The following is a 13006-nucleotide window of genomic DNA, read 5'->3' on the forward strand; positions in this document are numbered from 1 at the left end:
CCGAGACGGCACTACCCTTTAACGCACGGGGATTACCGCCCAAAAGCAACAGCAAAAAAAGAAGCTTCCCTTACTGATCCGTCACCCGATATCCCCCCCCCCTGCAACACACGTAGTCAAGGTAAGCAGACACACACACACAAACACACACAGTTCGCGGAGATACTCGCGCAGGCTCATCGCCCTCCTCACACACGTGCACAAACAGGTGTATCTACACAACCTCCCTGGCGCCTTTGCAGTGCCTACACAGCCGCACAATACCCCTCCCCCACCCTTCCAGGTCGCTCACAGCGACCCTCATTCACCCAACGCTGAAATAAGCGGAGTTTTCTCATCGGTATCACTGACCGACATATACACACTTACGCACACGGGCAAGTGCCCGCAGAGCAGTAGAGCCACTCGGGTGTGTCTCTTCGAGCTGGTCTCTTCCGCGTGCTTCTCTTTTCACCTTATTCCACTCTTTGTACACCCTCGCTCTCTCGCCGCCTCTTTTTCCCCTTTCGACTCCCTTCTTCCCCGTCTCCACCTCAGTGACGCTGTCACTCTTGCCACTCCTACCCGCAGATCCCTTTTCTCGCGCTATCTCTGTGTGTGTGTGTGTGTGTGTGTGCTACGCTTGATTTGTTTGACCACCACTGTCATTTTCTCGAAAGCGACGTCTCTCAAGCTCGCGGCGAGTGGATTTTTTTCTGTTTGTTTCTGCCACCCCACTCAGCCCTTGCGAGTCTTCTTGGGTGCTTGCCTAACAACGCTCGTCTGTTGGCGTAAGTGTTCCTAGTTTGCGTGCCAGGTTTAATTATTTTCTGCTTCGCTCTTTCTTTTTCCTTTTCTGGTTTGCTGTGGCGGTCACGTGGTGTGTGTAGTGGCGTCTCTTTCGCCTTCTTCCGCTGACGACACCAATTTCTCTGCCACTCTTTCTTCTCTCTTCTTGGTTTCGTCGAGCGTGGCTGACCATCACCGCGCCAGCGCGCATACGTGTGCGCGAGTGAAGTCTCTTGGTGTTCCTCTCTTCTGCTTGGGCACGCGTCTCCTCGCCTCTGTCCTGATCTCTTCGTGTCTTCTCGATCTGCCCCATCGTTTGTGTGTGTAAGCGTGACGGTGTGTGTCTCCCATTCTCTTCCAAGGTTCCTCTTTGTCTTTCTCTTGCCTGCTAGAGAAAGACGCTCAAGGCACCTCCTTACGCATCCGCACCGACAGAACTGGCGAAGGCGTAAGGCACACCCGCTCGTGCTCGTGTGCAGGCAGGCAGGCACCCACATTACATACTACGCACACACGCACGTTTGATTATTCAGACGGACGCACGCCGGCTTGATGTGCATGCGAGTGAGCATGAGAAGCTACCATCACAACCCGTACCGGCAATTGTCCGCCTCGTATACTCCGCAAGAGACCTCTCATCGACAGCAGGGGCAGCTGCGCACCCTCACCCGAGCCTCGACAGAGCCACCACTGCCGTCTTCAGCACTTGATCTGGATGACTCCATCGACCGATTTTCGAGTCAGAGCTCTGAGGCAACTGGGGGTATACCAGCTCATTCGACACTGTCTATTACGCGCTCCGTCACAGTTGCGTTTGGCGCCCGTGCGAGTGTCGCTACAGCTTCGCCGACCACTGCGCCCTTTCATTGGCCCAGCAGTGTCGCGAACATCGAGATAGGAGGGACAACAACGCTTGCGACCTCAACCATAGCAGCGACCGCGTCTACCCGTGACTCTGTGTCATGCCGCATGCGCCTGGCCCAGTTGTCTTCGCCGTTCGACGCCGTGAACTTGCATCACCCGTCACTGGCCTCACCGCGGCAGGGAATTTCCCTTCCGCGGTCGCGACACAGCGGCGATGCCGGCGGCGACGATCCGCCATTTGCCGGGGACATGGCGGGCTCGTTGCCGAGCACGAGCACCTCTACTCTGTATTCGGGTGCTCTCCTGCAGTCGTGCCAAGCGCTCTTGAGCACACAGTCGCTAGGCTCAACGGTGTTGATGGAGCGGCACTCATTCTCTGATTGGTGTGCAACAGCGGCGTTGGATGACCCATCCTCTGGCTCGTGTCCGAGCAGCTGCAGCTGGTCTCCACTAAACCAGACACAACCGCGCAGCGCTGTCCGTGCGACGGCGACGTCACCGATCTCCCCCGTCGGCACAATCACCACAACGCTCTTCATCGACGGCCTGCCAGCGTCAATTGAGAACAAATGGCAGCTGCAGCCTTGTGTACCCCCACAGGGGTTGATGGCACTCCGAGTGAAGAGTTCGCGAGGCAGGAACGTTGGCTTCGCTGTCTATGACAGCATCGCAGCCGCACATGGAGCGCTGACGTGGTTCAATCAGATGCGCATAATCAAGGAGGTGGTACTGACCTCTACATTCGGCGCCCCACCTGCTGTGGGGTCCGCGCCATCGACTGGGGCGCCACCCGGCCTTGTAAGCGATGACCCCTGTGCGCCATCAGGTGGTGTGACGAGTGCTTGTTTCACCAACTCGCCCGTCGAGTCGGAGCCCCTGCCGCTGAAATACGAGGATTACCTCTGCACGCAGCAACTCCCCGGTGAGTTCGCGTCTTTGCTGCGTAAGTGTACGCTTCTGCGGGTGAACTGGGCCCGCTGCTTGGAAATTCAGCACACGCCCGTCAAGGTGGTGGGCGCTGCTGCTGCTGCTCCTAGTTCTCTGGTCTCCTCCCCGCTGTCCCACCCACCATCGCCGTGGAGGATGGGAGCGGTTGCTGTCCGTCCACCGCCGCCGCCACCGATGCCGACGTCGGTGCCGCATGTAAGCCCATATCCGAGAGGCGACAACGACGGTTGCTTGATGTCAGAGCCGGCCCGGCATGCTCTGCTACTGCGGGCACCTCCCCAGCAGCATCCGCCGCCGCCGCCGTCGTCGCCTCCAATTGTGCTGTCGCCACGGTTTCAGCTTCCACTGCAGCCACCACATCCTTGTGCCCCTGCCGGCTGGTCTGACGCCCAGGCCACACACTTGCTAGAGCCTCACCCGTTGGCTCAGACAACGTTGTACCACGGGCCTTCGCCGGTGACGCACCGTACTTGGGCTACCTCAGCACCATCATCGTTTTTGCAGAGGCCTGGGCTTCGTTCTTCTTGTGGCAGCGGCACCGCTACCCCAGCCTACCACCAACCCGAGAACCCCACCACTTGGCAACCTCTTGGTGCGCATCTGAGTTCGCACGTGGCGGAGCGCAACGATCAGCATGAGCGAGTGGATGACTGGCGAGGCGTACCGCCAAAGCTGCCTGGATCGTCGTACCGTTACGAAGAGCGGCATCCGCAGCAGCGCCACATGGCTCATCACCACCACCAACCTGCTCGTGAGCCTCCCCTCCCTTCCCGTACGCTCTTCGTACGTCTCATCCACAACTTCGAAGAGCCTCAGTACCTGCAGCACGACCAGCTGCGTAGCACCACCGGCGGCGGCACGGATAGTGCGACTGCGGTGCCTGTCAACCCATCGTTCGCGACGGTGGGGCCGCGTTCAACTCCCTCAGGTACAATGGCCATGCCAGGCGCTGCGGCTGCGCGCGCCGAGGTAGTTGCACTCCCAGCACCGACGCGAGCCCGCTCTCAGACTACCCCCTCGTTCCGCGTGTCATCAACGAGCACGGCGGTGTCTCTGAGCGGCGCCGCGGGTATCCATCCACTGGTCTCGGTTGTGCCGCACCATCACCACTGTATGCTCTATCAATCGCCGGCCTTACCAACCTTGATGACGACCCCACAGCTGCGGAGTCCACAGGATAGCCACACTGCACAAGCGTATTCTCCACTGCGGCCACCGGTGTCTTCGCAGCTGACGAGCCCACGTGATGATCGCCACAGCAGCGGTGCTGGTGCTGCTGACGAAGCCGTCTTGCAGCCGACACCCAACGCCGAAGACCTCGAGTTCTTCCGTTTCGCACAGAGCGTGTTGCGCAAGGAGTACTTCTCCGAGAAGTTTGCTGGATTCGTCCGGTATCGTGAGTTCTTGCGTCCCCCGTACTACGGCGGCTGCTTTGTGCTATTTGAGCGAGGAGAAGACATGCAGCGCTGCCTCCAGTGGATGCGCAAGGACGAGCGGCTCATGAAGTTGTTTGCAGTCTCACCGGCCCGAAACGACAGCTTCGGACCGTGATTAAACGACTAGCTCACGTGCCTATTCATCTCCAGCGTTTATTGGGATCTGGGCTGTGTGTGTGTGTGTGTGTGTGTGTGTGTGTGTGTGCAACAGTGACGTCAACTCATCTTCGTTGAAAGCGAATTCTTTTCCCCCGTCCCCTCGCTTTACTGCAGTCTGTATATATGCTTAGTTTCCATTTTCGACTCCTCTTCTTCACTCTTCTCACTTTTGCGGCTGCTCTTTCTTGGCTTTGTTTTGTCTGTGCGTGTGAGTGAATGTGCGTGTGTGCGTGTGTGTGTGTGTGTGTGTATCCATCGACATCAGAAGTAGCACTTTGCGCGCCATGCCTCTCACTCCCCCCTCCCTTCTATTCTCTTTAGCCCCTCTCCCTTTCCTCTTCATGTACTGTACTGTCTTACGTGGTCTGCTCCCCCCCTCCCCTCTCTCTGTCTGCGGGTGTCTGTGGGTGTCTCCCCCCTCCCCCTCTCTCTTTTTTCGTTCCCTTTTGTGTTTGTATTCTCGCCCACGTCTCTCCTCTTTTCACATTCTGTCGTCGTTGTCCTCTTCATTTTTGCCATCTTCGCTTATCCAGTGTTTCCGTCGTTTTATTTTTCCTTTTCACTTGTCTCCTGGAGTAACACTTGCCTAGTCTCTGTGCATGTGTGTTTGCATGCCCAGCCCAGGCCCCCCCCCTCTGCCTCAACATGCCTCACAGACACGTGGACGTGCCCTCTCGTCTTTCTCCCCCCTCTCTTGTTGGTTTATTTTTCTCTGAAGCCCTTTTCTTCTGTTGTTCCCTTGCCGTCTGTGTTCCCCCCTCCCCCTCCCTCATCCCCCTCATCCCCCCGCCGCTCCGTCCATTTTCTCGCATTACGCCTCCACTTCCCTCCTCTGTCATGCGCCTCTTTGCCGCCCTTCTCTCGCTTTCCCTCGATGATGTCAGCCGTCGGTTTTTTTTTTATTATTATTTTTCCTCGTTTTTTTTTTTTTGCCCTTCTTCTTGTCGTGCTCCGGCGTGTCTGCGTGGCGTCGCCTTTATCGGCTGCCAGGCGCACAGGCATACGTGCCTCTCCTAAGAAGCGAAAAAGAAAAGGCCCCCCAAAAAAAAAAGGAGGACTGCCGCTGTCAACGTAGGCGGAAAGAGGGAGGACGGAGCTTAAAAAGGGGTCCATGCAGCGGCTCGTTTTCGTGTAGTTTCGCTTTCGCACCTTTCGTTTCCCTTGTTAGCGTCCTAACGCGCTGATCTTCACGCGCTGCCACCAGTTTGCTTCCCTGCCACGTTCGAGTACATTTGTAGTTTTCTTTTTTTTTTTGGGGGTATGTTTTCATTTGGTGTTTTACTCTCTGCGCCCTCACCCAGTGTCCATATGCTGGGTGAATCCGTCGGTAGACGCCGCTGGTTACGCGCACGTGCGCCACTGTCTCGTCTGTGCTGCGAAAAGGCAGAAGGAAGGGGCAGACACAACGGCAAACGAAAGCGAAAACGTTGGTGAGGAAAGGGAGAAGAGGAAGGGAGGGAGGGAGGGAAGGGAAGGGAAGGGCAGAAAGGCGTGTGAGCTCATCAGCCGGGCTGCCTTTCGTTCTCATCGAAGGTATCCCACCGGTGTTACACCGCCCACCTCTGCCGTTTCTACTGCTTTCGCTTTTTCAATCCTTTACAGTGACGGTAGCGCAAGACGAAGGCGCTACACCGCCACCCCCCTCCCCCCTTTCCCTCTTCCATTTCGCCGATTTATCGTCTGCACTGGGACTTCCGTCGATTTCTGCATGTTGCAGTTCGTTTGCAGGTGTGAGTCTTGTCTTTGGTGTGTGTGCGTGTGTTCTTCTCTCTCCCTCTCGCTTCCTCTCTTCCTCTTCGTTCTCTCTCTTTTTACTTCTCGGGTTGTTTTTCTTTGGGTTTGTGGATTCGCCTCTGCGCCGTCCGTCTCTCCTCCTCCCTTCTCCTCACTGTACTGTGTAGTTTCAGGCACACATCACCCGAAAAAGAAACGACAGGAGACTACTTGCCCGCCTTTGTGTATTGCTTGTCTCAGTGTTTTGTGTTTTGTATGTTTTCTCTTCTCCGTCTTCCCCCCTTCTTCGCAACTTCCCTTCTCCACCAGGATTCAGAGTCCATACTCAGATGTGTGTACCCCCCCCTTCCCCCCTCCCCTTTACCCGCCTTACCGCACCTTCGCCTGCATCTTCTCCCTTCTCCCCTCTGTTAGGTATTCCTCTTCTTCTTTTCCTCTCTACGTTGTAGCACACGGTGTGCTCCAGCGTATAGTTTGTATTCCTTAAGCTCTTTCGGTGCTTCAGCACACGCGTATACCGACCCCACACCCACCCACTTGAGTGTGCACCGCACCTATGCGTAGGGGACACAGAGGGGAGGAGGAGGAGACAAGACGAAATACCAACTGACCCCCCCCCCCCCCCCCAACACGGGAAGTCCCGAGACACGATGAAAGCAAAAGTGCTGCTGCTGGTACGTAGCAGCACTGCCTAGAGCGTCATGGATTTTTCAGTCTTCAGGTGAGGGGTAGGTGGGTGGCGACAAGAAACTGCTGGTGTTATCGAGGACAGCGAGGGCTTCTCCCTCTGCCTGCCCCTTCTCACTCGCTCGCTCTTTCTGTTCCCCATACCGTATTATTCAAGTGCATTTTATACACCTGCGTTGCGCGACACTGAACGAAAAGGGCGCACTAAATCCCCAAACAATCGAAGTACCAAAAATAGGCTGAGCGAAACTGAAACAACCAATCAACAGAAAGGACCCCACCACAGGCAGAGCTTCAGTACGAGATGCGAAGAGAAACAACAGACACCCACACCAAGTGACACACCAGCCCCACATCACGAGAGGGAGGGAGAGAGAGGGGGAGCGTGCCACGGCCGAGTTGCACATGGAATGGTGTGCTTAGATGTTTGTTTTGCTGTGCCTGCCCGCCTGCCTGGTTCACTGCCACCTAAGTAACCGCTACTCTTCCCACTCCGTGCTCACAGTGGAAGAGCCTCAAGCCTTTTTGCTTGTGCTCGTTTGCCTTTGCCACTATTAGTCTCTCCTCCTCCCTGTACTGCTCATCCTCTCCCTCTCTGCTCCGTCTTCCTCTCCTTCCTTTCTGATGCTTCTGCCCGCACGTACGCGTTCGCTTTCTTTTTCTTGTGTGTGTGTGTGTCTCTCTCTCTCTCTCTGTCTGTCTGTGAACTCGATGCACTGTCACACACGAAATGCTCGTTTTCCTCTCTACGTCCTGTTGATCTAGAAGTTACCGCCTTCCTCATTCTCGAATACCTCTCTTATCATTTGGTGTTCATCGAGAGTGTACCCACGAGCAAACACACACACACACACACACACACAAAGCAACAGCAACAGCAACAGCAACAGCAAGCGAGTTCACTGTTATCACCTTTCCTTACATCGCCTTTCCTCTTCTCTTTCCTCGCTGAGCGTCCACCTCTGCCATCATGGCGAAGCAGGCGAATTGGCTAATGTCTCTGAAGCCGTTGCTGGCGGTGCTGCCGGAGATCGAAAAGCCTCAGCGCGTGCCGGGCATTAAGGAGCGCATCATGTGGACTGCTGTGGCGCTTTTTGTCTTCCTAATTTGTTGCCAAGTCCCTGTGTATGGCTCCCGTCCCGGCAACGCCAGCGATCCGTTCTACTGGATGCGCATTGTGCTGGCAAGTAACAAGGGTACGCTGATGGAGCTCGGCATCTCTCCAATCGTGTCCGCCTCGCTCATTCTGGAGCTGTTAGCTGGTGTGGGCATCCTCACCTACGACCCGAACAACCGTGAGGAGCGAGCCGTCTTCGAGGGCTTCCAGAAGATGATGGGCCTGGTGATCACAGCGGTGGAGGCGGTGGCGTACGTGTCCTCAGGCATGTACGGCGACCCGTCTCGCATTGGGGTGGTCATGTGCGGCATGATTATTCTTCAGCTCATGGTGGCGACGATGATTTGCATCCTTCTGGACGAGCTTCTCGCGAAGGGGTGGGGCATTGGCAGTGGCACCTCCCTCTTCATTTCCACGAACGTGTGCGATACCATCATCTGGAAGGCGTTCTCTCCATCCACCATCAACACCGGCCGCGGCGCCGAATTTGAGGGTGCCATCATCGCCTTCTTCCACCTGCTCGTTTCACGCACCGACAAGGTGCGTGCGCTGCGTGAGGCTTTCTACCGCCCGCAGCTGCCGAACCTGACGAACATCTTCTCCACTATCGTGGTGTTCGTTGTCGTTGTCTTCTTCCAGGGCTTCCGCGTGCCGCTCATGACGAAGAGCAAGTACAACGGCGGCGACCGCCAGCCCTACATGATTAAGCTCTTCTACACGAGCAACATGCCGATTATTTTGCAGACAAGCATTGTGTCCAACATCAGCTTCTTTTCTCAGATCCTGTCGCGCCGCTTCGGCAACCGCAACTTCCTGATCAACCTGCTCGGCCGCTGGGAGGAGCGCGGCTACAACGGCGGTGGCAACGGCCAGCTGTTTCCTGTCGGTGGTCTCGCATACTACCTCGTGCCCCCGGCGACCTTCTACGACCTGATGGCCGACCCCATTCACGCCATCTTCTATGTGGTCTTTGTACTTACTTCCTGCGCCATCTTCTCCCGCCTGTGGATCACCATCTCGCACACGGCGCCGCGCGACGTGGCGAAGCAGCTGGCCTCGCAGGGCCGCTGGCTTGTGCAGGCCCGCGAGAGCGAGGAGGACATGGCCCGTCTCTTGGAGAAGTACATTCCAGTCGCGGCCAGCTTTGGGGGTCTTTGCGTTGGCGCGCTGACGATCTTTGCGGACTTCCTTGGCGCCATTGGTAGCGGCACTGGCATCCTGCTCTCCGTCACTATGATCAACCAGTACTACGAGATTCTTCAGCAGGAGGCCCAGGACCTCGGCTACGGCTTCCTGAAGCAAAAGGTGGCGTAGTCCAGAGCAACGCTTAGTGACACAGAGAGCCGAGGCAAAGGATCTCGTATTGGCCTCTGCGCGTGTGGCGGCGTTGGGATGTGTCTGTGCTTCAGTGGGACCGTGCGTTTGTTTGCACCTTCGCTTACGCTGAGCACGGCGAGCAGGAGGTGGCGGGGGCGTTGCGCGGCATTTCACTTCATCATTTCTCTTGCTCTTTTTCGTTTGCAAGAGGCCTTAGGCTCGGTTCACCCAGGGGAGACCTAGATTGTGAGAGGGAGGAGTTGGGTGGAGGGGAGGGGGGCGGTGATTCAGTGTTTCGTACAAGGCAAGAAGGACCAGGATACAGCGAGGAGTCGCAGGACAAGGCACACACAGCGACTGCTGCAGGTCATAGCTTCCCCGTGTCCACAGAAATGGGCCGCGTGCGATGGTGATGGCGCTGCGTAGTGGGCATGCCCATTCGCTCGCTGCCCTATCGCTTCGCCCCATGTGCCGGGGTAGCTCTGTGTGAGTGCGTGTGTGACTCCAACTGCTGTATGGAGGCGAAGCCTGACGGTGAGGAGCGAGGGGAGGACAGTAGCTGTGCCAGAGGTTGAGGGCGGTGCAACAGCCGAGTAGGCGAGGACTCTGGGAGCTCAAAGGGCGAGTGAAGGGGTATCGTGCAATGTCGAACATACGATGTCCTTGCACCGATTCTCTGTGTGTGTGTGTCTTCCCCAGCATCCCTCCCTCCCCCCTGAGCGCATGCATGCATTCCTGGGCTCTTTTTATCGAGTGCGTGCTGTCAGCGATGTCCCCCCCTCGTTCATGGGCGGCGGTCTTCCTGTTTTCGCCTCCGGTCTCCCTTCTCTGTGCTCTGATCATGCGCGTCGTCTGTCATGCTACGCACAGAGGTCATGTGCAGGCTCAGTCGAGCGGCTCACTCGCCGCTTCCTCGTTGTCGCCCCTTCGCATCTCGTATCCGCTGCGGATGCTTGATGAGTTGATCTATCGCGTCGTTGTGAACTTGATGATGGCTCGCTTGACACTGCAGCGCTTATCCATTCTTTCCCTCTCTCTTTCTCCCGTCTACTTCTCGCTTTAGTGAGCACTTTTGCGCGCCTCGTCTCCAGGGAGGGGAGGTTGGCGCGCTGTGCTTCGGAGTGTAGATAGCTACGCAAGTGAGGGAGATGGAGTGGGTGGGGGTGGCGGGTGACCATCTCGCTGCTGCATCGCTGTCGGCTAAAGAATTTTCCCTGTACCGGCGTCTTTTTCGGTTTGTCTTTGCGCGCCTGTCTCTTGTGTGTATTGGCGCGTCTTCTTCCACCCCCTCTCTCTCTGTGGCGTAGGGATAGAAACTCTCCTGTCTGTGTAGATGTGTGTGTGTGTGTGTGTGTGGTAGTTTGCTGGACGAGTGGTGGTAGTGGTGGTGGTGGCGATGCCGTGGCGCTTGTCTTTTGCGTGTCTATCGCCTCTAAAGAAGGGGGACCGAATCAACAGTAGCAACAAACAAGTCATACCCTGAGTGACGCTATCCTCTCTTTAGCTTCTCACTTCCGTTCTCACCTCTGCCTCTTCACCCCCTCCTCCATGGTTTCAGCTCTCCGAGACGAGCAGGCATCTCCCACGCGCTGAGCGACGACAAGAAATGGCGGATGGGGCGTGTCAGTGCCAGGTGCGGAGAGGGGAGGGAGAGGAAAGTGCGTGTGGGCCATAGATGAGGTGAGGTATTATGATCTCTTAGTCCTAGGCGCCCACGCCAACGCACTCCTCTACACACACCCACGCAAGGTAACCAAGAGGCAGAGCCAAGTAACGCGAAAGAGGCGTATGCGTGCATGTCCACGAAGATTCCCGCTACTTTCTTCCTCCCTTTTCCATCGCTGATGCAAACCTGTGCGTGTTTCTCTTCTCTTCACGTGGGCTCTATTAGGGAGTCTGCCGGGCAGCATCGTTGCCGAAGGGGAAGAGGAGGAGAGAGAAGGGGAGGGGGGGGGGGAAGCAGCGTAGGCTGCGTCTCGTGTCTGCGCCGCTTCTTTGTCTTCCCCAGAGAGCCCCCTGACTGTGATGGGACGGACCAGGGCGTGTGCAGAGAAAAGTGGTGGTGTTGGTGGGGAGGGGAGGGACGTTGCGTGCTGACGCGTATCCGACTTTTTTCTTCCTTTTCTCCTCTTTCCTCACTCCTCTTTTCGGGCCCCAGGCGAGAGCACACGCTCGCAAGCGTGTGCTCCGGTGCACAACCTCCTCCCCTGCCCTCCCCCCACATTGGCTTCCCAAGAGTATGGTGCGCACTAGCAAGCAGATCACTCTCCCCTGGCTATCATCACACGTTTCTCGTTCTCCCTCTCCTTCCCGGTCCACCTCTCTGCCCTATTGATCTCTTCCGTTGGTGCTGTGGGCAGTGCGGACGAGGCGTGTTGCTGCGACTTTGGACTGTCCTCGCCTCGCAGCCCCAAAGTGCGCTTCTCTCTTCGTTGGTAATTCACTTCGCCTCTTGCATACGCGCGTGGGACATAACCCAATGCGGTGTCCCTCCTCCTCCTCCTCGCAGAGTCATGGAGCGCGCGTTGCGTGTGCATGCGTGGAAGGGAAGACTTGGGCGAGGGAGACGCAATCTGTTGCCGTGGCGGAGCTGCTGCTGATTTTACTCTTCCATTCTCTCGTGTTCCCGCGCAGCACCACACACACCCCAGGAAATAAAGACGCAGCTCGTGTAACCGTACTGGTGCCACTGCCTTGGCGATTTCTTCTTGCTTTCTTTTTTTTTTTTTCGCTTCTGTGTGCCACGATAGGGTGGAAGTGCGTCTTTACTTTTCACAGATGCTCACCTATTGGCACATCGTCTCCCTCTCACTCCATTGCACGGAGGTCATCTCCTTCACACACGTCAGAGCTCTCGCCCGTGCTCATACCGAAGGAGAGAGCTGACGAGCCAGAAGAGTAACACAGAGAGAGAGAGAGAGTGGAGCTGAACACATCGACGGATTATACTTATATGTTTTACCGTGCCCTGTCACAGCCTCTGGCTCCTGCTGCTGTCAGCATTGCCATCGTTGTTGGCTCTTGTCTTCGTTTCCTTACATGCGTTTGTGTGTTCTCTTCCTACTTGCGTTTTGCTTCTCGCTCACTTGTGGGGATCTTTTTTGCCTTTCATTCGCTCCTTGACGTCCTGCTCTCTACTCTTCTTTGCCCCTCCCCCCTCTTCACTTCTCCATCCGCGCTGACAGCGCGCGTGTGTGTGTCTGCATGGTTTGGTGCCATGTTTTCGAGTATAGCATTTGGCGCCCGCCACACGGATCTGCAGTCCACGCAGCTCACTCTGTTGGAGGTGCAGGTGCCGTGCGGCGACCGGCCCCGCGCGCGTGAGGGAGGCCGCATAGACCTCCATAACATCGTGTGGACCCGTCTGGGATGAGGGCAAGATGCGCAGTCTCGTCGAGTAGCATCAGCAGTTGGTGCGATGAACCAGTCAGGTGTTGAAAGCGTCGTGCGAATGGGTGGGGAGCTTGATGAATCACACCCTAGAGGGCGAGCAAGGCGCAATGCCAGGATGCCTCAACAGCGGCTCATTCGGCCCGCATCGACTGCCGTCAGAGGTGTACGCAGTACCAGCCACCCCACACCACAGCCTCCGAGGCAGCACGAGTACGGTGTCGTGTAGCCTTGAGGTGAGCGAGACGAACGCGCGGTCGGGCAGAGGCTGACGGTACGCAGTCAGTGGCTGCAGCAGCGCCAGATCGTTCGACAGGTGGCGCGTGAACAAGCTCGACTACGGCGAAGAGTAGGATGACAAGGACGTCTCGGACGGAAACTGGCGAGATCCAGCCACGCAACTTGGCCACAAACATCTCTGTGGAGTACATTTCTGGCGGCGTGCTTGACTCTGTGCCGCTCGCTCGCGACTATTATCGGGCCTGTGGCCGAAAACAACCAGTGCAGCTATGGCTACGCAGTCGCTTACACTGCTGTGCGGTACACTTTTACGCCGTTGCAGACGTCAGCGCGTCTGCCGCGCTTC

The 13006-nt window shown here is 56.9% G+C and overlaps 2 protein-coding genes across 2 annotated transcripts; both read left to right on the forward strand.

Moving 5' to 3' along the window:
- Positions 1–1737: 1737 nt before the first annotated feature.
- Positions 1738–4131, forward strand: LBRM_11_0840 (conserved hypothetical protein; the record flags this gene model as incomplete). The annotated part of the gene is made up of 1 exon (XM_001562967.1): positions 1738–4131. The coding sequence occupies one exon, from the start codon at positions 1738–1740 to the stop codon at positions 4129–4131; it is 2394 nt and encodes a 797-aa protein (XP_001563017.1).
- A 3435-nt stretch (positions 4132–7566) lies between these two features.
- On the forward strand, positions 7567–9027 carry LBRM_11_0850 (putative pretranslocation protein, alpha subunit; the record flags this gene model as incomplete). Its single annotated transcript, XM_001562968.1, has 1 exon — positions 7567–9027. One exon carries the CDS (start codon positions 7567–7569, stop codon positions 9025–9027), a length of 1461 nt encoding a protein of 486 aa, XP_001563018.1.
- Positions 9028–13006: the final 3979 nt, after the last annotated feature.

The sequence above is a fragment of the Leishmania braziliensis genome, chromosome 11 (genome assembly GCF_000002845.2).
Source record: "Leishmania braziliensis MHOM/BR/75/M2904 complete genome, chromosome 11".
Lineage (NCBI taxonomy): Eukaryota > Euglenozoa > Kinetoplastea > Trypanosomatida > Trypanosomatidae > Leishmania > Leishmania braziliensis.